We start from the raw sequence: 21,988 nt of genomic DNA, 5'->3' as shown, positions 1-21,988 counted from the left end.
TATACCTGCCTCTGGAGATTTCCATTACTTGCATCTGAAGAAGTGAGGTTCTTACCCACGAAAGCTTATGCTCCCAATACTTCTGTTAGTCTTAAAGGTGCCACAGGACCCTCTGTTGCTTTTTACAGATTCAGACTAACACGGCTACCCCTCTGATACTTTTCAGGGGAGAACCACCATTTCATGACAAGTCTCCAAGAGGATGCCTACAGAAGAGCTGGGGTGTAATTCTCAGTTCAGGTAGGCATGCATGCATTAGCTGTGCTTGAGCTAGTGCCTAAAAATAGCAGAGTGGCTGCAGCGGCTTAGGCTAGCCACCCAAACAGTCCCTCCTGACTTTTCCCTCCCTCCCCTGCCACACACACATACACACACTGCATACACACTCAGGTAGCCCATGCCACCGCAGCCCCACCACTATTTGTAGGTGTTAGCTCAAGCAGCACTAATGCGTGTATGCCTACACCAGCTGTGAACTACACCTCCCAGCTGCAGTGTAGACTGTACCCTGTTTGAGCCTCTTGTCAGCTGCCAGTGCCATGGACATTCTAACTCACTGTGGCATAAGGATGGCAGTCACAGATAGCCTGAGCTCCATTGTAGGTTTGATCGTGCACACCTGAGTGGGAGTCTGGCTCCTGGAGTTACGTCCTTAGTCTGGGAAAGTACGACAGAGGCCCCAAAAGGCTGGGGACTGTTCAAATTCCATTCTGCACCCAACGACAGTCAGATCACATGATGCTGGTTACAAATAATACTGGAAAAAGGACAACACTTCCCTGTGTGTTTAGAGGGGAAGCTGAGCTGGTGATACTTCTGAGCACTGTAATGACTGCCACTGGTCAGCCTAGCTACTCTCCAGGCTAACAAAATGTAAATAAATGCCAAGCTATTGGGGCTCCAGCTGTTTTCTCTCTGTAATTCGGAAGCAATGTTGGGAACCAAGCAGCTGGAGCATTATAGAGACGACCAACGGTGCTACTAATCAAAGGTAACCGAGTACCAATATGGAGTGCATTTCCAAGAGCAAAATGAAAACCAATCTCTTTGATCAGCCCCCAACTGCAAATATTTGTAAATCTGCAGGGAAAAAAATCAAAAAGTGGGGGGAGGGGAGGAAAGGGGAGATGGGTAGCAAACTGCAGATAAATTAAATATTAAAAACTGACAATCAGGAAATAGTTTATGACTCATAAATTGCCATTTCCTTTTCCATACGTTCTGGAGTGTTTGTTCTGACTCTGGTGAATGACCCTACTTAGATGGGATGGGCCACATTAGCGCATCAGATGGCCTGATAGCAGCAGGTGGGTAATTGTTGGGTTTTGTTACTGTTAAAGAAGTTGTCAAGGATATTTGTACCTTGTACACCTCTGCCCCAATATAACGCGGTCCTCTGGAGCCAAAAAACCTCACCGCATTATAGGTGAAACTGCATTATATCCAGAGGTTAAAGTAAGCCAGTACTGTCAGGCTTCCCTGGTGGTGATTTAAAGGGCCTGGTGCTCCAGCCACTGCAGGGAGCCCCGGGATCTTTAAATCACCACCGGAGCTCCGGCAGCGGGGCTTGGGCGGTGATTTATAGGGCCTGGGGCTCCACACGAATTCGGATATAACGCGGTAAAGCAGCAGGGCTTGGGCGGCCCTTTAAAGGCCCCCGGGCTCCCCGCTGCTTTACCGCGTTATATCCGAATTCGTGTTATATTGGGTCGTGTTATATCAGGGTAGAGGTGTATTTCTGGTAGCCCTAGGAGAGGGCTTCTCTCAATTATGTCGTGTGCAGGTGTCCGGGGGAGCCTCCCAAGAGCTAGAGCATGGAAAGCCCAGTGCTGGGTGCACCATTGGCTTAGGGGCCTGGGTGCTGCTAGGCTGCATCCCGGTACCCCCTGCTTGCTGCAATGCCTGGGTGCTGCTCTGTTGGCCAGGGTACTTGAGCCCAGCTTTATTTGCAGGCTGGGTTTTGTCTTGTTTTAATACATCATGGCTGCAATCTTTGGTTGGTTCTAAAATGTGGTAGAGGGAACCTCTGTCTCCAAACTAGCACCATGCACCTCTGAGGAACTAAAAACCCCAAAGGAGGCATCTCTCTAATGCATGGCGTAACCTGGGCTTTGCTCATCAGGGCTTTTTGCCACTCAAATGCTTTTCTAGTCTTTTTTAATACAGCAAGGCTTTCCTTTCTCGTTCCTTTTCTCCTTTTGATAATTTTCCTGATGAGTCTGGGCATAAAATGAACCATCCATCAGCCCATTAAGTCCCAGCAGGAGAGTCACTGCCTTGTGCAAATATCCATTTGAAGTTTTGTCCACCCTGCTGTTAGTCAGAATGAGCCTGCATGTCTCACTCAGCACAGGCCGTGATGGTTTGGTTCCCATAATGATGAGTGAAGGTGTGCATTACAGATTGGCAGGAGAGATGCATGGCCCATTGGCAGAACAAATGGATTAATCAGCCCATGCTAGCATTCATCACTCTCTCCCCCAGCCCCCAGTAACCAAGCGACACCCGAGCCCAGTGCAGTTGTGTTGGTATTGGGGTGTAGGGAGGAGAGAGACTTCACAGTCCAAGTGCTCTGGGATGGGATAGCCCAATGCACAGAGCAGGAAGAGATCAGCTGTGTGAGGAGGAGGGCAATGCAGGGCATGGAGGCAGCAGGACATGTGGTTGCTGTGAAACTGAAATAGGCCATATCAGGCTACTCTGTCTTAGGTACACAAAGGAGCCATTATTTTGGAAGGAGTGTTTGACTGTCTGGAGTTCCACTTTGTTTGTGTGGCAAAAAATGCAGATTCAGATCAACTGCAACATGTGAGACAGATGTGTCTTGGTGCCCAGTTGGCAAAGGGTTCACTCTCCTTTACAAAAAACTTTTGTCTCAGACCAGACCAACTCACTACACCTAAGATATCGCTTTCATCAATTTATCCATAAAGGGCAGCATGTGAGGTCTCTACTGAAAGCTTGTAACTTACCGTAGTGCCCCTCTCCACCCAGTTACCTCCTTTTGTGCCGATTTCCTTTTTGATGGACAGGCCTGGGTTCTTCTGTATCCTGCCTTCAGCTCAGCAGGAAGTAACTTCCTTATTTTCTTCCCATATGAATTTATTTGGTGGTGCCTCCACCCCCATCGCTCCTTTCTGGCAGGGTCACCAGGGCAGCTGGGGAGGAAAATTCTGACCACGGGATAACCCCCACTTACTTGCCAGAGAGTTGGAGACTCCCAAGAAATAATTAATACACACAATATATTCAGCACAAACACACACAATATATTCAACACAGTCATTATATTAAACAGGAAGTGAATATAATATAGCAGGGTAAAAACTACTTTCAGCGTCACCAGTGCCCACGCTGATAAAACCCATGAATTTCCCCTGTCACGTTACCTAATATAGCAAATGTAAAATTAGTGTCCTGCTGATACGTGCACTTTGTAGGGGCCCTTGATGGCCTGTGGCCACGATAACTACTATGCAGCAGTTAGCAATGTGGTGAGTCCCTCCACAGGTTTAATAGGCAGCAGATAATAAAATCCCGAAAGGCTCATCCCTGGCTTGAGGACACAGTTCAGGGATCCGGTGGTCTCCCAAACAATCTCCCGGACTATCTGGCTGAAGGATAGTAACTCACAACTCGGTGAACAATCCTCAGGTTCAGAGATGGCTCTGGGCTCCTCAGTCACTGCAGAGGGGCTGATCTCTGCTTACAGGAGTCAGGCTGCTTTTGGTGTCAGGATTTTCCCTCCCCACAAAGTGGTGCAGGGCTTAGGGTGCAGGTTACAAAACTCTACTAATATCTTAGTCTTAGTCTCCCATCCCAGCGTTCAGACACACTCGCAGCCAGAGCAGAGCTCGCCATGTGGTGACTAATCTTGCCTAGGGAGCTGCAGTGCTAAGTTTCCTCAACAAAGTTCTACAAACTGGGAGTCGCCTTGGAGAGGGAGAGGCCCAAGCTGAGGGATGTTGCTGCCAGGCCCCCAGAGGCTGGTTTTCAGTCCCCACTGCCAGCCCTGCCCTTTCCCTGGCTGGCTCCAGCTCCTCCAGACTGACTTCTCTCCTTTCCAGGGCTCCTATTAGGCACTTGGGCAGGCTAGCTCTTCTTCCCTGGCTTTCCCTTGTCAGTCATTTGACTCTGCCCCCTCCTTTCTCTCAGGCACTGCACCTCCCCAGAGCGGGGACCTTGCCACCCTCCTTGTGCCAACAAGGCCCCTGTTCTAAACAGCGTCTCTTCTCTCCCTCTGGGCTGCCAGAAAACTCTGAGTCTGCCCTTGGCCTCTTCCTCCAAGGGACAGTGCCCCTCCCTGAGCTACCAGCACACAGGAACCTAGAGGCCTAGGGGTTACACTCTCCCTGGGTGAAAGTTCTTGCCATCGTTGGCAAGAGTCCTTTCTCCAACAACTCAAATATGCAAGCTCCTTTTCCTCAGGTCATAGTAAACATTGTAAAGCTGACAATGTTATTGTCCAACAAGCAGGTATGGCCATGTCAGAATACAACAATAATTTAAAAACAACCTTACATTGCTGTGCAATTTACATTAGTAACCCACTCTTACTATATTGAAATAAACTACTTCTTAATAAACTTGGAGTCTCCAGGGGGAACTGTCAGGCAAAAACAATAATAGACCACCCACACCCATCTATGTACTAAGAGCAAAGGAATTGGAACATCATAAGTGAGCATCTGTAGAGTTTCTCACTCTCTTTCTGAATGTTGAAGTACAGAAGCTTCTTAGGTGTTGGGGTTTTCAACAGTAATGAGTGCAGAACAATCAATGATTTCCCGTTCTGCATCCTCTGTAGGTGGAACTATACTAGCTTGTGGACCACTTGCTCCTCGGGGCCAGCAAATGCTGCAAAAGAATAAAGTTTGGGGTGAGAATCTGCTTAATTAGATAGGAGAATGACTATTAATGACACCCTAGTTCACATTTTATTATTTAGTTTTGTATGTGACCATTTGTTTCCATCACTCACACTTGTTTCTGTTTGAATCTCTGCTCTTTTTTAAATTCATTTCCTTTTGTTTTACTGTAGCTGAATTCAAGTGCTGTGAGAGACCACTGACCTGTATCTGAGGTAGAACTGGTAAACTGGGGTGCACTGTCCTTTGGGAACAGCGGATCTGGGTTTTCTTGAATACCCAGTGATCAGGAGCTGGACACCACAGGGGACTCGGGGGTTGGGTGCATCTGTTGTCAACCTGGAGGGCGAAGGCAGGGCTGGCACAACCCAGAGCAGAGTGCTTGGGGGACTGACAGGCTGGTGGCAGTCGGGCACTAACACCCAGCGGGCACAGGCCCCACTCCCTCATGCTGGAGGCAGATGGCAACAGGGTTTCTCAGCCCTGGGGGCCCCGAGAGAAGTGGCTCAGAACGCTTAGTGAAGTCATATCAATTTGCCAAATTATTTTGGTCAAAGAAAAATCTAAAAAAATCCGAACAGTTTTAAATGTGCTGGTTTGATATTGTCTGAACAAAATGTTTTGATTTTTCAATTCAAATGATTCTTTGTTTTAAAATGTCCTTCAATTTTATTTTCAAAAAACTAAAGAAGGTTTATAAAAATGCTTGAAATCAAAACTAAACATTTCGTTTCATCCCAAAGGCTGATTTTTTTAAAAAACTTTTCAATTCCCCCCCCCACCCAAAATTGAAAAAATGTGTGGAGTTTTTTGGGTCAACCCAAAACTAATTTTTTAAAAAATTCCTGGTGAATCAAAAAAATCAGCTCTACTCACCTGTTATACTCTGGACTCTCCCTGTGCTCTGGCTTGCTGCTTTCTGCCCCCTCCTTATTCCACTCTACCTCACTCTTGTCCTAACTACATTGTTTTGAGTGTGTGATATCAGACTGTACATTGAGGTCAAAGGCTGTTCACTCTGGAGTTTGCAGAGTTGGAACCAGGCTTAATTTGGGGGTGATCTGTACCTAAATGCATCATTTTAAACCTATGTATTACATTTCCTGTTCTTCCTCTGAGCTCCATCTGCAGATCAAATTGAGATGATCCCACAGCTTCATTCCCCTGAACTTATTCCCTTCTTCTACTCCCCCCTTACTCCTGGTAAACAGTACCTTATTCCATGAATAGACCTTTTAAAATCAGTAGGACCCCTCTGAAATCACTGGGACGGTGCATCGAGGAAGGTGTGACTGCTTGAATAGGGGTGGAAGAATTTGGTCATTTAAAAACTGATCTTCCTGCTTTCACAAGAATGACGCAGCTTTTGCTGCAGCTGTCTGCTTTCCAGCTATTAACCGATTCTTCCCCCCTTCATAACTTATGACCTCACTCCTAGTCAGAGACTTTATGCAATAATCCATCATGTGCAACTTGGGCAAAAGCTTTCTGAAAACATTAAGCATATTGCTTTCCCTCAGTCTACACCCAGAGCAATTTTACTGAAAACAAACAAGTGTCAGGGTTGCTTAAAGTGATTTATCTTTCATGCATTCATGCTGACTCATTGCACCGTTAAATAACGCTCTTGCTCTTCCAAATGTTTCCTTATAATAGCAAATGCCCTTGCAGAAACGTTTCCTGCCCAGTCACATGTTCAAGCCTTTCTTCTGCTTATTGACCATTCCCTAGTTTCAGGTAAGGAAACCTTGTCCCTCAGTAATAGTCATATACCTATCATCTTGGGCATATTTTTAGCATCATTGGGAATGAACATTTAGGGCTTGTCTACACTGGTGCTTTACAGCTCTGCAACTTGCTCGCTCAGGGGTGTGAAAAAACACCCCCCTGAGCGCAGCAAGTTTCAGCGCTGTAAAGCACCACTGTAGACAGTGCCCCAGCACTGGGAGCTATGCCCCTCATGGAGGTGGTTTTATTAGAGCGCTGGGAGAGCTCTCTCCTAGCGCTCTGCCACAACCACACAAGCCATGTTAAAGTGCTGCTGTGGCAGCGCTTTAACCTTGCCAGTGTAGACTAGCCCTTAGTGCTACCATTTCTCACTCAGTAAATTTACATCATAAAAATAGTTATAACAATTATTATAAATATTACTTGGTTTGCTGCTCTTTTAAATGCTGACCCGGCAAAGCACTTCAGTGCGTGCTTAGCTTTAAGGATCTGACTGGTCAATGGCATTGCTCACATGGGACTGATTTCAATGTCCCCATTGGTTCAGCTTTCAGCCCTTCAGTCTCATATTGTTTATCATAACAACCTTAGCCTGGCTGAATAATTAAGTGATGGGACATGATTCTTTTCGTGGGACATCTTGGACTTGGGAAATGAGTGAGGCAGAGTCCCAGCACCGTGCAGCTACCTGCATTTCACTCATCAGCAAGGAGCAAGCACAAAATCATCAGTTGTCCAAACCTTCTGCTGAATCCTCCATGGGCAGGGGAGTTCAGAGTTGGGAACAGTCACGACTTTAGCTCTTGACACTGGCAATACGGAGGAGCACCATGCTGAGCGCTTCTGGAATTCCAGCCCTGCTTCCCCATTGGGAAAGGGGTTGGAGTTACATGTTGATTATAGCTGTTAGGGGCTTTCCTTCACCCCTCCCTGGTTCTTGTCATGCAGACAGAAAGAAGAAGACTAGAAGTCCAAAGTGCAGGCAGTGTGATGTTTATTTGGGTTATTCAAGCAAGCATATCCATAGCTCTGCATGCCAGTAAAGCTTTTTTCCCAGTGTCCCAGTTTCCCCTTCCTTAGCAGGTATAATTATACCTGTAGTGCACGCCCTTGGTCCCACCCCTTACAATTTGTGGTCATGTTCTGTTTTGGAGGGTCTTGCGTCTGGGGGCTTCAGTGCCACCTTTTTTGTAGCCCATGGGAGGGGTAAGGAGTGAGGTGGTGCTTTAATCAGGGCCAGGCATTTTTTCTTTGGCTTTTAGTGTTTTTTATACCTCCCCCCACCCATCCCCTGACCCCTCCTAACTGGTTGCTTGACCTTATCTCGGTCTTATGTCCTTTGAGTGCACACTTGTATATTACACTCCCACTCTACCCAGCAACTCTTTAGCTCTATCTCTTATCTCTTTTCCCCCCATCTGCTTGTGGGCAGATGTAACACACAATATCTTTGTTCACACATATTAATAAGAATATAAAAATAGCAAAAGTCAAATGGGCAAACAAGACTCAAAATTCTATTTCAGGAAAATATACATGCCTGAATACTACATCATTATCAGTAACACTCCTAACAATAGTTCTTAAAGGTGCAGGCCTGGATTTTCTTTTCAACTCTCTCTCTCCCTCAGCCTGCTCTCCTGAACACCTGTGATTTGATAAGTGGGTTTGTCTTCTTAATTATTTAAAAATCCAGCAGCTGTCATTGTAAATTCTCAGCAGGATCTGCCCAGTGCTGCTGCTGCTTCAGCCCTTGGCCTTGTCAGTGGAACTAACGCTTGACTCCTGCAGTCGCAGCACCAGTTGCATGGTACTAGTCAGGAGGGTAATACCTGCTGCCTGCCCAACGTGTGCCCACCACAGGGGCTTTGCTAATGGCCGTGTCACCATTTGAGTTGATGGGCAGTCCAGTATCACTGCCTTGACTCCACATGTTATTGTTCATTTCTCCTTTGTCCCATACATGGTACTTTCCCTGGTTTACATCCCTCTGCTGAATGTGACCCATACCTATTCACGTCTGGTCTGTTGGGCTTTCTTGAAGTTGCGCTAAAAATTTCAAGGCTCCATTTTAAAATTAGGGATGTAGTTTGTGCAGAAAGATTGCTAGGACTTCCACCCAGCTCTCCCTGGGAGCCCCGATAGCACAGACCTCAGGACTAGAGATGGGTGTTGGTTTTCCAACCAATAGTAAATTCACTGAAAAATGCATTTTTCATGACACCAAAACTAACTGTGAATTCGGGTTGATTTCGGCTAGGGAAAAAATGGGGAAAAGTAATTAGAAAAAATCAAAATGGTTCATTTTGAAACAAAACATTTCAACTTTAGTTTCAAAATTTAACTAATTGGAAAAAAAGTGGCGAAAACACCCCAGAATGGGTTGCAACCCAGGGGTGCATATGCTTGGGTGGCAGGTGACTTGATCAGTAGAGCAATATTCTCAAACACAGTCATCAAAATTGCCCTCACAAAATTTCATTTGGGTGGGGCAGGGGAGATCTTGTGCATGTAAATATTACCTAAAAGCCAGAGCACAGCAGAGTCCTTCCTCCCCAAATCACCTCCTCCCATGCATTGTTTGCAGTGTCATCATAACCGAGATAGTGTGAGGCTTTTAGAGAGACAAAGTGGTGTCTCATTTCATGACATCAGAGTTACTGTTCTGGGTAACAGTACATTGGAACTGTCCTGGGTGCTGTATGGCTCAGAATATACGGCTGCCTTTGCTGGCTCTAGGATTGTGTTTTGGAGTTGTATCTGGTGTATTTCCTCTTGTGGCTGAAAGTCAGGGTGCACCTTTCCCATTGGCGCTGGGGCCTACTTGATTATCCTCCCCGCATAGGTCATTAGAACTGATGTGTTTCCAGAGGGTTCTGCAGGAGAATGCCGTTCAGCCAACATATCACTCTGTCGATTCCCTGATGGGCCTTAGTGATCTTCTGTCCCTTCCTATCGACACAGTGGCTCTCTCCCACCTGCACTGGCTTATGGATGGTCTATGACAGAGGAAGTGAGATAGTATGCCAGTGGCACAAGTACGATGCCATGTTTGTGGGACTGTAGTATAGAGAATACTCAATGTCTTAGCCTCAGCTTTGCGGGCAGCAAAGACGGCTTCCTTCACATGTACCACAGGGCCGGCGAAGTCCTGAGCAGCGGGCGCCTTCTGGGACATGGATAATCAGCAGGCTTGGAAGGATTCAATTTCTGTTGTTAATCACTGGTAAATATTGATTTCAGCTCACACATGGAAATTGATAAAAAATATCCATTGATGATAATGGAATGGGGAGGTACCAGGGTGTGAACAATGCCAGGGTAGAATGTGGTGGTGGGAGGGGGAGGGGGAATCTCTGCTCTGCCCAGTAAGCACAGCCTCCCCCGCCCCTAGCACCCACAAGGATCTGGTTCCTGGGCCCCTTGACCACACAGGGAGTCTCTTGTAGCCCCATTGCAATTGGCACCTTGGCTATGCAGGGACCCTCCTGCAGCTCTGCTGTCACCAGACTCTGCTTGCTCATTCACCTGGCAGGAGAGCAAGGGGCACCCTGCCACCCCTGAACTGCTCAGCAGCAGAGTAGCCTCCCGTGCAGCGAGGCGCTCATCCGCCATATCACGGTCCTGCAGGAACCAGACACTTCCTTGGTGAAGTTGGCTATGCAGCCAGGCCATGGCACTCGGCAGGAGCAGCAGCGATCATGTGATAAAGGGCTACAGAGGCCACCAAGCAGTGCTGCAGCTGAAGATTAACCGTGCTGGCAAATTGTAGTGCTGAGCATTTGAACAGTGTCATTTGAAATTAAAAGAAAGTCAAGCAAAGGGAACCCAACTTTTGATAGAAGCCTGGATGGGAAGAATGGGAAAAATGAAAGAAGAAGCTGCAGATTTCCACATCGTCTGGTACGTGCGACGTGCTTTAAGGTGATTCCAATCAGTGCTGGCTGTGCTTCGAGCTTTTCATTAGCTCTGCTTCACAAGCATGCACCGGCAGTATACACTTCGCCATTGTGTCAGCATCTGGAACACAAATATCTGCCTGAAGCTTTTGCTCACACTAAGCTGCAATTAAGGATCTTTTGAGTGGTGAGAAATTCTCTTTAGTACTTGATGAAACCCCAGAGTTTGCTGGACAGCCAGCAGTTAACGTGCTTGCGGTGTTCTGCAGTGACAAAAATAAATCAATAAATACTGTTCTAGTAAAATTGTCTGTTCTTCAGTGCAACATGGGAGTCATTTCAATTTGGATTCAAGATGTGTTGTGAGAGTACAGCTAAATGTGGGAAAACTGTGTCCATTAACAGTGACTCTGTAAGGCGCATGCAATGGTTAGTAAAGGACTTGAAAGATCTGCATCCACATTCTGTATTCACATTGCTGTGCATTCCATTTGTTCCTCATCTTTTGTAAGTAGCCATTGATCATGCAATCAAAACAATGAGTTCCATTGTGGCAACGAATGTGTGGTACATTTTCCAGTGATATTTAAATATGCCAACAGGCAAAGGTGAGCACTTTTTAAAGTCTGTGCAAGCAACAACATGACCCCATTGGGGTGCATGTGTCCCCTTGTGTTGTTCCATTGTGCTGGATTTCCTGGCTCAAGGCAGCAAAATTCTTTCATGCGCACTGGGACAGCGTGACAGACTTTCTCATTAAAGAAGAGGATGCAGTCGCTTCAAAGAAGACAATGAAGTTATGCCGGATGGAAACCAATGAGAATGTTATCTTTTTTTGTGTGTGTGTGTTTTTGGGGAAAATCCACGGGGTTCATTTCCAAATGGAAATAAATGCATCCTGATACATCACATTGATATGCTGCTTAACTGCAGTTTATAAGTTGCCGCTGATGTAGATAATGCCTTAAAAGAAATGGAACTCAAGTCAATGGGCTCCAAAAGGCAATTCTTTCATATCAGCATTTCAAAGCAAACTGAAGGCAACCATACCTCACAATGTCCCTGATGGCATATTGGATCTTGCGGATTGGGATCTCTTTTGCTAACTCTAAAGTACTTGATCCATTTGTCAAGGCTAAGATGTCACACAATGTTAGCAGCCCATGGAAATATTCTGGGTGTTTTCCCTTAAAAGGCAGAAGAGTGGAGGCATGATTTTAACTTGTACATGGAGCGTGAAATGCCCTGTGATGACAGCATAACGGCACTTGAATACTGGAAAAGTGAAACCCAGTCATTGCCTGTCATATCTAGTGTGGCATTATGTGTACTTGCAATGCCACTAACGTTGGCGTCTGTGGAAAGATCATTGTCCTTTCAGAAAAGTTCAAGACAAATGTTGCATGCGCCTCTACGAAGACCAGCTTGGGCCGCTCAACGTTTTGTTCTACAATAAAGACATATGCTTAAATTTTGAGGGCTTTCAAAAATCTCATCTGCTGCTTCTAACAAATAATTATGCATTCCAGTACCTGTAACAAAAATCCTGAGATTTCTTAATTTTTATTTATTTATTTTTGCTCGAACTTTGTAACTGTTGGAACTGAAGGCTTTAATAGGCAAAATCCAGTGTTTTAGTCTTTTGAATTAGGCTTGTAATTTGGTTCTTACAAATGAATAGTAAAAACAGGTCTGATTTGTTGATTTAAAGATGTTTACTTTGTATATTTTGACCTGAGATGTTGATGACCTTTTTTTAACAGTTTATAAAGCTTTAACTTTTTGAATCTTAACATTCGCATTCAGTTATTGTTGCACCGATCCTTCATGTCCAGCAACTGTGAAAATTAAAATTGATAAAAATTAAAAAGATGCTTAAAACCTATAATTTCACACAGATGAGAAAATTTAAATTGATAAAAATCTTAAAAATCAATCTCGATATTTGTCAATATTATATAAAATTGACTCCTGCCTGTCCTAATAGTCAGTTAATTGGGAATGTCTCCGCTCAGATACCAAGCTGAATTTTCTCACAGTAAGTCTTCGTGGATGCTGTCACTCAGCTCTGGACTGACCTATCAGCCTCTGGGCTGGCAGGGCAACATCTGAAGGGGACCAGAACTGAGTTTTGTCTGCTTGTGTTCCACTGGGGTTGCGCACTGTGGTTGTGGAGTGATGTGGGAGTTCCAGGTGACAGTGTCCCAGCTAGGCCCTTACCCCTCCTGGCAGGTGAAAACCTGTGGGGAAGTGCTGGCCCCCTTCTGGTGAGGATTGCCGAGGCCACTTTTCAGCTAGGTAGGGCCAGATATCCCGAAGGAGGCTATAGCACAGCCCTGCTGGAGAAGCCATTGTTTGGCATTGACAGTAGGGCTTGGTGAAAATATTCTTTCTAAACTGTTTTTTAAGGAAACGTTTAGTTTTGGATTAAATGAAAATTTTCAGAAAAAGAGTCTGCTGTCCAAAACCATTGATGTTTTGATGAAAAAATGAAATATTTTGGCCAAAATCAGAAATATTTTGGCTTTTTAATTTCTGCCAAAAAAATTGTAAATATACAAGAATACGAGAAAATTTCATTGACATTTTTTGCCAGAGGTGCAGCAAGCCATTCTCCAACCAGTTCTAGTTGAGGAGGCTGCCACACCTCAGTCCACCTTCCCCCTTGTTAGTACAGGGAGCTGAGAGGGTTGTGCCAGGGCAGTTCTAGCTAAGATTTCCCTCACCCAACTCAGTCTAGCCTCAGGCCTAGGCATGGCAGGGGCACTGTGGAGTGGCCCTATTCCTATCTCTTTGACAGGTCCCTGAAGGTTGTTTCGAGTGATGGCTTGTTTAACCCATGGGCTCTCTCGGACGGGATGTCTCTGAGTCCATCCTCTCACCCCATCTGGTCACTGTGCATATGAGGCCCTCTGGCCAGCTGGGGAGTTTACAGTGCTTCCACTATGCTGATGGCACTCCATCTCATCTGCTGTTGTTAATGCAAGGAGGTGACTTGCTCATTGTCTGAATGAGGTTGGTACTGGGATGAAGGCCAGTGGGCAGGGTGAGATGAGATTAAGGGGGCTGTTGGTAGGTTGGGGGAAACAACTGGAAGAGATGGCAAGACGATATCTGCATCTGCCACTTGTCCAACAGGTTCACAGTCTGGGTGTCGGGTTAGATCTTCGGGTGCAGGTGGATGCACAGGTGACATCTGCACTCAGGGCGCTGTTTTTATCTGAGCTTGGTAAGGGTGACCTTTTCTTCGGCTGCAAGGTCCTTGCTATCTTGATTCAGGTCTCCAGATTCAGTAGTGTTCTCTGTTTGCCAGAAGCTGGAAGTGGATGACAGGGGATGGATCACCCAATAATTGCCCTATTCTGTTCATTCCCTCTGAAGCATGTGGCATTGTCACTGTCAGAAGACAGGACACTGGGCAAGATGGACCATTGGTCTAACCCAGTATGGCCATTCTTATGTTCTGTAAATGAGGTAACACCTTGGAACCATTCAGAAGTTTAAACTAGGGCTGTCAAGGGATTAAAAAAATTAACCGCGATTAATCGCACTGATAAACAATAATAGAATACCATTTATTTAAATTTTTTTGATGTTTTCTACATTTTCAAATATATTGATTTCAATTACAACACAGAATACAAAGGGTACAGTGCTCACTTTATATTTATTTTTATTACAAATATTTGCATTGTAAAAAACAAAAGAAATAGCATTTTTCAGTTCACCTAATACAAGTACTATAGTGCAATCTCTTTACCATGAAAGTTGAACTTTCAAATGTAGAATTATGTACAAAAAATAACTGCATTCAAAAATAAAACAATGTAAAACTTTTGATAAGCCCACTCAGTCCTACTTCTTGTTCAGCCAATCGCTCAAGCAAACAAGTTTATTTACATTTACAGGAGATAATGCTGCCCACTTCTTGTCCACAATGTCACCTGAAAGTGAGAACAGGCGTTCGCATGGCACTGTTGTAGCCGGCGTTGCAAGATATTTACATGCCATATGCTCTAAAGATTCATATGTCCCTTCATGCCTCAACCACCATTCCTGAGGACATGCATCCATGCTGATGATGGGTTCTACTCGATAACAATCCAAAGCAGTGTGGACTGACACATGTTCATTTTCATTATCTGAGTCATATGCCACCAGCAGAAGGTCAATTTTCTTTTTTGGTAGTTTGGGTTCTGTAGTTTCCGCATTGGAGTGTTGTTCTTTTAAGACTTCTGAAAGCATACTCTACACCTCGTCCCTCTCAGATTTTGAAAGGCACTTCAGATTCTTAAAACTTAGGTCAAGTGCTGTAGGTATCTTTAGAAATCTCACATTGGTACCTTTTTTGCGTTTTGTGAGATTTGTAGTGAAAGTCTTCTTAAAACGAACAACATGGGCTGGGTCATCATCCGAGACTGCTATAACATGAAATATATGGGAGAATGCGGGTAGAACAGACCAGGAGACATGCAATTATCTCGCAAGGAGTTGAGTCACAAATTTCATTAATGTGTTATTTTTTTAACGAGCATCATCAGCACGGAAGCATGTCCTCTGGAATGGAGGCCGAAGCATGAAGGGGCATACGAATGTTTAGCATATCTGGCATGTAAATACCTTGCAATGCCGGCTACAACAGTGCCATGTGAATGCCTATTCTCACTTTCTAGTGACATTGTAAATAAAGAAGCGGGCAGCATTATCTCCAGTAAAAGTAAACAAACTTGTTTGTTTGAGCAATTGGGTGAACAAGAAGTAGGACTGAGTGAACTTGTAGGCTCTAAAGTTTCAGATCTCAACATAATTGCCTAGGAGGCCCTCACCCGAGCACAGTCCTGAGGTGTTCTGAGCACTTCAATATGACATTTCCCTTAGTATGGACTTCGGGATTTGACCCCATAAGAAACACTGTTCATTCTGGTTTCATTGCAAACTCCACTGTCACGAGCTGCCCTCAGTTTTGTCACCATGCTTTGCCGAAAAAAGATCAGAGAGATGATACCACAGAACTTCAAATATCAGTGCTGTGAATTTTTGGTTTATCACGTGTATTCTTAAACATCCAATAAACACACTTAAGGAATTCCCTGCCGAAAAAGCTGAATTGTTGGAAATTTTTCCCTGACAGTACTGAATTTCTTCTGATTTGAACTTTGGCTAGGGCACAGTATGACTTCCAAAATGCAGCAAAGACTTTGAAGCAGGGAATGGTGACAAGTTAATTGTTATCCTGCCACTTAGAAATGGGCTTCCTGATATCCAAATGCAGCTTGGTGCAGAGTGGGGCTGACTGCTTTTGAGATGTCTGTCATTCTTTGTGCATGCTCAAATCTGATCATGTTTACAGCTGGTTGAGTTAGCATCTGATTCCAGGTGTCACAGCTTGCTTTCCCATCCCATGTTATTGCCACATCTCACCCCCTGGTTGCAGTTACAAAACTATTTGTGGCTGAAACTGTAATGCTTTCTGAGTGCAAGTCTGAGCTGTGCACTGACTGAGCCACTCTAGAGAAGTGTGAAGTTTCCTTGTACTGTTCTGACCTGCTTTCAAAGAAGAGATTCATCCCTAAACTAGGGCCAACTCGAAAAGGGGTTACATGAATGTCTTATTTTTTTGTGCTAAAGTAAAGGGAATGAGGTGAGATTTAAACCCTCAGAGTTTGAAAATGTGGAAAGTGAAGAGCAGCTGCATCACTTTTGATCACACAAACCTTTAGAGCAACCAAGAGCCTTTTTCCCAGGGTTTCAGTCTGTCTGTTCTGTAATCTAAATGAACACAGAGAGTGCACCTTTAAATGCTTCTTAACTCTCTTTTCCACAACAAGCTGTTTGGCTGGGAGGGGCCGGAGCACAAGGCTCTGGCAAAGTTTTACTCCTGCTGACTTCCATTGAGAAGCTTCCTCTGCTAGGACCAGTGCTTTCTCCTTTGGTTTTAAAGCAATGCCTTTGATGTGCTCACAGAGCGCTGCAGAGGATAAGCCATCGGGGCAGCCTCTCCGTCAGCCTTGTCCTGAACAAGGCAGCTTTAGCCAGTTGATTAATAAGCCCAATTCCCAGGCCTCCTTGCTGATCTCCTTCAAGTGCTGTTTTCTGTTTTTTGTTTCCCCTCTGCTCCTCTCTCCAAGGTTATGAAGCTGAGGAAGCTGGCCCAGCAGGTAGCTAACTGTCGGCAGTGCCTAGAGCGCTCCACAGTCCTCATCAATCAAGCGGAACATATCCTGAAAGAGAACGACCATGCACGGTTCCTGCAGACTGCCAGGAACGTGGCCGAGAGGTGGGCTTGCTAGATGTTACCGGCCAGCCAACTCGGGTTTGAATCCCCAGGGGAAAATGGTGCATGTGATTTTTTTGAGTGGTAGAAAAAATAGCTGTCTCAGCAGTTCTGAGCACAGACCCTTATCCCTTGGAAGCTCATTTATCCTGTGAGATTTTTCCCTCAACCCTGCCTGTTTTCTGAACCATCTTTATCTATTTACTAATCCCCACAGCCACAGAAGTGGTGCTCACAAAGAGTACTCTTAGAAGAATAATAATAATAATATATGGAGATATCCCATCTCCTAGAACTGGAAGGGACCTTGAAAGATCATTGAATCCAGCTGCCTTCACTAGCAGGACCAAGTACTGATTTTGCCCCAGGTCCCTAAGTGGCCCCCTCAAGGATTGAACTCACAACCCTGGGTTTAGTAGGTCTCAGGAGGTCATCTAGTCCAACCCCCTGCTCAAAGCAGGACCAATCCCCAGACAGATTTTTTACCCCAGTTCCCTAAATGGCCCCCTCAAGGATTGAACTCACAACTCAGGGTTTCGCACGCCAATGCTCAAACCACCAAGCTATCCCTCCCCCCTCTTGCCAGCTATCAAAGTTCTTTACAGTGGTACAGCATGCAGCATTGCACAGGGCCACCAGCAAATCGTATGACAGATACAGGAGTTTGAGAATGGCCGTTGAGAGTAATAGGTGAAACATTGAAAGAATGGTGGCACTAGGCTTCATCTGCTGAATAATTACTGGTCATGGTTACCTCCCTTTCAGTTCCACTAGTGGTGGTGGTGTCAGCCGCCCTCTGGGCTGAAACACCAGGGATTGAACTGAGGACCTCCAGAGCTAAAAGCACAAGCTGCTACTGCGTGAGCTTAAGTCAGGTTCTTTAACTGGGGCTGTAACTGGCTCATAACCTCTGTGGACTGGCCATAGATGGAAACCTGTAACATACACTCACTAGTGGGTGTAGACAGGGCCCCAGGAGATTACTGTACGGTTACCATTCATCCAGATTCTGCCGGACATGTCCGGCTTTTTTAAATTAAAAATAGCGTCCGGGGGGAATTTGTAAATGTCCGGACTTCCCCCCCATGCAGAGCGCGCGCAGCTGATAGGGCAGCCAGCCGGATCGTGCCACTCGCATGGGGCTCTGACAGCCAGAGCCCCTCCTCCGCTTCCCCCTCCTCTCCCCTGCAACTTGAGACCACTCCCCTCCTCTCTTTCCCTCCCTCCCCCTCCCTGCATTCGCAGATCGCCGGCCGGCCGTTTGCCTTGGGCCTCCGGCAGTCTGGAGCTCCTCCCTCTGCTCCCCCCTCCCCTGCTGCCGAGCGTGCTGCTCTGCAGCACTCTGTTCTGAGCGGCATGGTAAGGGGGTCAAGGGGTCAGAGAAGGGGCAGGGAGGTTCTGGAGGGGGCAGTCAAGAGACAGGGAGCAGGGTTCGATGGGTCGGGAGTTCGGGGAGGGGCTGTCTGGAGGTTGGGGGGTGTAAGGTTTTGGGCAGTCAGGGTACAGGTAGGGGGTAGGATCCTAGGGGGTCAGTTAGGGTGGGGGGTCTCAGGAGGGGGTAGTTGGGGACAAGGAACAGGGAGGCTTAGGTAGGGGGTGGGGTTCTGGAGGGCAGTTAGGAGCAGGGGTCCAGGAGGGGGCAGTCAGGGGACAGGGAGCAGAGGGGTTTAGATGGTCGGGAGTTCAGGGGGGGGCCAGGGGGTGGGGAGTGGTTGGATGGGGCGTGGGAGTCCCTGGTGTCTGTCTGGGGGTGGGGGTGTGGATAAGGGTTGGGGCAGTCAGGGGACAGGTAGGGGATAGGGTCCTAGGGGACCAGTTAGGATGGGGGGAAAGTCTCAGGAGGGGGCAGTCAGGGGACAAGGGGCAGGGAGGCTTAGGTAGGGGTGGAGTCCTGGGGGGCAGTTAGGGGCAGGGGTCCCAGGAGGGGGCAGTCAGGGGACAAGGAGTGGGGGGGGAGGGTTGGGAGTTCTGAGGGGGGCGGGAAGTGGGAGGGAGTGGAAGGGGCAGGGGCGGGGCTAGGGCAGGATGGGGGCGTGGCTAGGGCGTGGCTCCTCCCGTCCTCTTTTTTGATTGTTGAAATATGGTAACCCTAGATTACTGGGTATTCCAATCCAACCCTGTTTAGAGCCGACCTGCACAACTCAGTGCTGAAAACACTGGTGGGTGCTGGTGCTCTAAATCACACCATTGCAGCCACCAGTGGAGATGCAGCAGTGGGAAATATTAGCAGAAATGTCCTAGTGCGGACAAGGCCTGTGAGAATCCTCACTGGGGATCGTATCAGGTGTGGGGTGCCACTCACTCTGGAATCGCGAATGTCCAGCTGGGACAATGGGAAGCAAGTCATTCAGAAGGTGAACATGAAGTGTGAATGGGAGCATGTCCTTCCTTGGAAGAACAGGCAGCGCTGTCGCTTAGGTAGCCCTGTCTAGCTCAGCGTAATGTTTGTGATTGTTTCAAAGAGCAAAAGGAGGATGCTTCTGTCACTAATAACAACAACAAAAGCAAACAAAGCCACCAGGCCCTTCCCCAGGGGCTTGCTGCTTTGCTTCTCCAGAGAAGCCTGCTTTGGGTGATGGTTTTCCTCCTGGCATGTTACATTACTGCAAGGCTGTTTGCGCCTTTTTAATCAGCAATCTAACTGCCGGCTGGGTTGTCCAAATACACCCTAATGTATATTGATGCTCTTTTATTTCTTTCAGGGTCGCCATGGCAACTGCATCCTCTCAAGTGCTGATACCAGATATCAATTTTAACGATGCCTTTGAAAACTTTGCTTTAGATTTTTCCAGAGAAAAGAAACTGCTGGAGGGTCTGGATTATCTAACAGGTGTGTGCTGATCCTGCTTTCCTAACACACACTGTAACCTTCTTTGTCCTCTCAGATGAAGTAGAAAATATTTTAATATCAACTACATTGTAAGTTGTTCTAGTCTTTTAAACTGCTTCTTGATGCTGCAACTTGGTATGGTAATGGAGCGGCCCAGTCATCAGTCCTTGGGCTTTTGGTGTTCAGGCATGTTCTGTTTCTGAAATCTGTTACAATTCTCTGCCCTTTTCTGCAAAACCTCTAAGTCACGCTCTCATCCCCTGGCTTGAGTACAGCATCCTTCTCCTCAGACCCTTCTCTTCACCCACATCACTTCTGTCCAGTCAGCTGCTATGGTCGTCTTCCTTCTGACCATGTAACCACCCCATCCCACTTTAAATCCTTCTCATGGTTCCCCTATTTCCACCCCATCCAATTGAAGTGTTTCACTTCCAAGCATCTTCACAGTTCTGCCCCTTCATATCTGCTCTCATCACATTGGCTGCTATCTCCTGCTTCCCCTTTCCCATCTCCTCTGCTCCACCAGTGGTGCTGACGTCCGCTGCTTTGCTGAATGCAGGGAATGCCCTCTCTGAAAAAATCCCTGGAACCTCCTTCTTCAAATCCCACTTCCTGCCATGCTGCCCACAGGAAATGAGCAGCCAATAGTACATTTGAAAAAAAAAACCATGTAATACATTTAACATGTAATATAGTTTAGTGTTTCCTCTTTGCTGCCCTTTGTATGTCTCTTGAGGCCTTAAATTGAAAGCTCTTTTGGATGGGGATCACGTCAACCTTTGTGTTCAGACAGCACCTAGCACATGGGGTCTCTGATCCAGATTTGGGTCTCTGGGTGTGACGGTAATACACATAAGAATAAAAGGTATACCGTAATGCAAGTAAATAGCAATGAAGGGCTACTCCCATCCTGACGTGCTACAGTCCTTTTTGACGGGTTTTCTTCTACATTTGAAGAAAGTGGGGGAAAAGCTGCCCATGTAGTGTATGGTATCTGCAGAGGGCATAGCCTCAAGGTAGCACACAGAAAATAACCATGCTGCCATGGCCACACTACTATGTTGAGCATGCTAGCTCAGCTCAAGCTATTATGGGTACATCTACTTGGACTGGGAATTACTTTGCCCAACTGCAGTATAGATATACCTGTGTTTCTTTACAAGGCTACTTAAAGCCGCTGAGGAGACAAACGCACCAGAGAAGCTAGCTGATCTTTAGGTCCATCTATCAGATTTCCAAGCAGATAATATAAGAGGAGAAATATCATATGTGTCCAGAACATTTATCAGATAAAAAGGTTGTTAAAAAATCAGTGCCAACCAGAGGCAGGGCTTTAATTAGCGGCCTAAACCTTCAATGTGACCACATTAATAATGGGTCTCCTAGCCTTGTCCCTGTTGCCTCAGCCCTTCCAGGAGCCTCCATTTTACTCCAGCAGTCACTCAACAACACATAGAATTGTTTTTTCGGTGCAGTGGCTGTGCTCCCTCCATATAGAGACTGTCTCCATTATGAGGTGTCACCCAAGTGGATGCGAAAACCCCTTCTTATATCTACATTGTCATCTGTCGCCCATGCAGCACCCAATCCACCATCTGTCCGAGAGGAGCTTTGTACAGCTTCCCATGACACCATTACAGTCCATTGGATCTCGGAGGATGAGTTCAGTGTCAGCTCCTATGAGCTCCAGTACACCATCTTCACCGGCCAGGCCAACTTCATCAGTAAGTAGCCATTTGCTTGCAGTGAATGCAGTGTTGCAGTGAAGAAAGTAAAGATGGCATCACCAGGCATTACAGTCGAGTCTGGCAGGAAAGATGCCATCGGTCAATGTCAGGAAGGGTTCAAGGGCTACAGTAGCATCGCAGTTCCCATATCAACTTGCCAGGAACCTTGAGAGCTGTTTAACCCCCAAAATTAGTTTTGGTTAGAAACAAAATTTTGCAAAACTCAAGCACAGGAGAAAATTTTGCTCTGTTTTGGTTTTTTGGGGGTATTTTTGGAAGTCCGGTGAAAACAGCATGTGGTTGTGATTGCTCCCCTCCCCTGCGGCATTTGCAACCCAGCCTTGCCATAAAGGGTTCATGCACGAGCGCAAACAAGGGAAACTGGCCAATCAATTTTCATTCTTCAAGGTTGGCAAAATGGCAAAAGTAACCAATCCGTGTTAACGAGACAAAAGTAAATGAGGTTTCCCCTAAGGATTGCTATTTGAGAATGAAGATGGGGTTAACAATCCTGGCAAGCATGTTCATCTATTTTTCTTAATGGGAATTTTAGCTTGACTGTCTTTTTAAAGTGTTCTCTGCATCCCGTTTGTAAATGGGTTCTGTGCGGGTATCCAGTGTCTGGGGGGGATGGGAAGGAGAGCACTTTAGAGAACAACAAG

The 21,988-nt window shown here is 46.2% G+C and overlaps 1 protein-coding gene across 5 annotated transcripts in view; it reads left to right on the top strand.

The window, feature by feature from the left end:
- LOC117882764 (probable E3 ubiquitin-protein ligase MID2) overlaps window positions 1-21,988 on the top strand; it is a 286,426-nt gene that overhangs the window by 239,429 nt on the left and 25,009 nt on the right. For all 5 annotated transcript variants that reach the window (XR_004647099.1, XM_034781530.1, XM_034781532.1 and 2 more), the window contains exons 5-7: window positions 16,624-16,772; window positions 19,472-19,599; window positions 21,180-21,323. Coding sequence is in view for 4 of the 5 variants with exons in the window: in XM_034781530.1 (XP_034637421.1) it covers window positions 16,624-16,772; window positions 19,472-19,599; window positions 21,180-21,323 (421 nt within the window). In the remaining variant the exon portion in view is untranslated. The remainder of the gene's footprint in view (window positions 1-16,623; window positions 16,773-19,471; window positions 19,600-21,179; window positions 21,324-21,988) is intronic.

Source organism: Trachemys scripta, chromosome 9 (assembly GCF_013100865.1).
Source record: "Trachemys scripta elegans isolate TJP31775 chromosome 9, CAS_Tse_1.0, whole genome shotgun sequence".
NCBI classification, from domain to species: domain Eukaryota; kingdom Metazoa; phylum Chordata; order Testudines; family Emydidae; genus Trachemys; species Trachemys scripta.
This window is presented reverse-complemented; position numbering and strand designations above follow the sequence as displayed.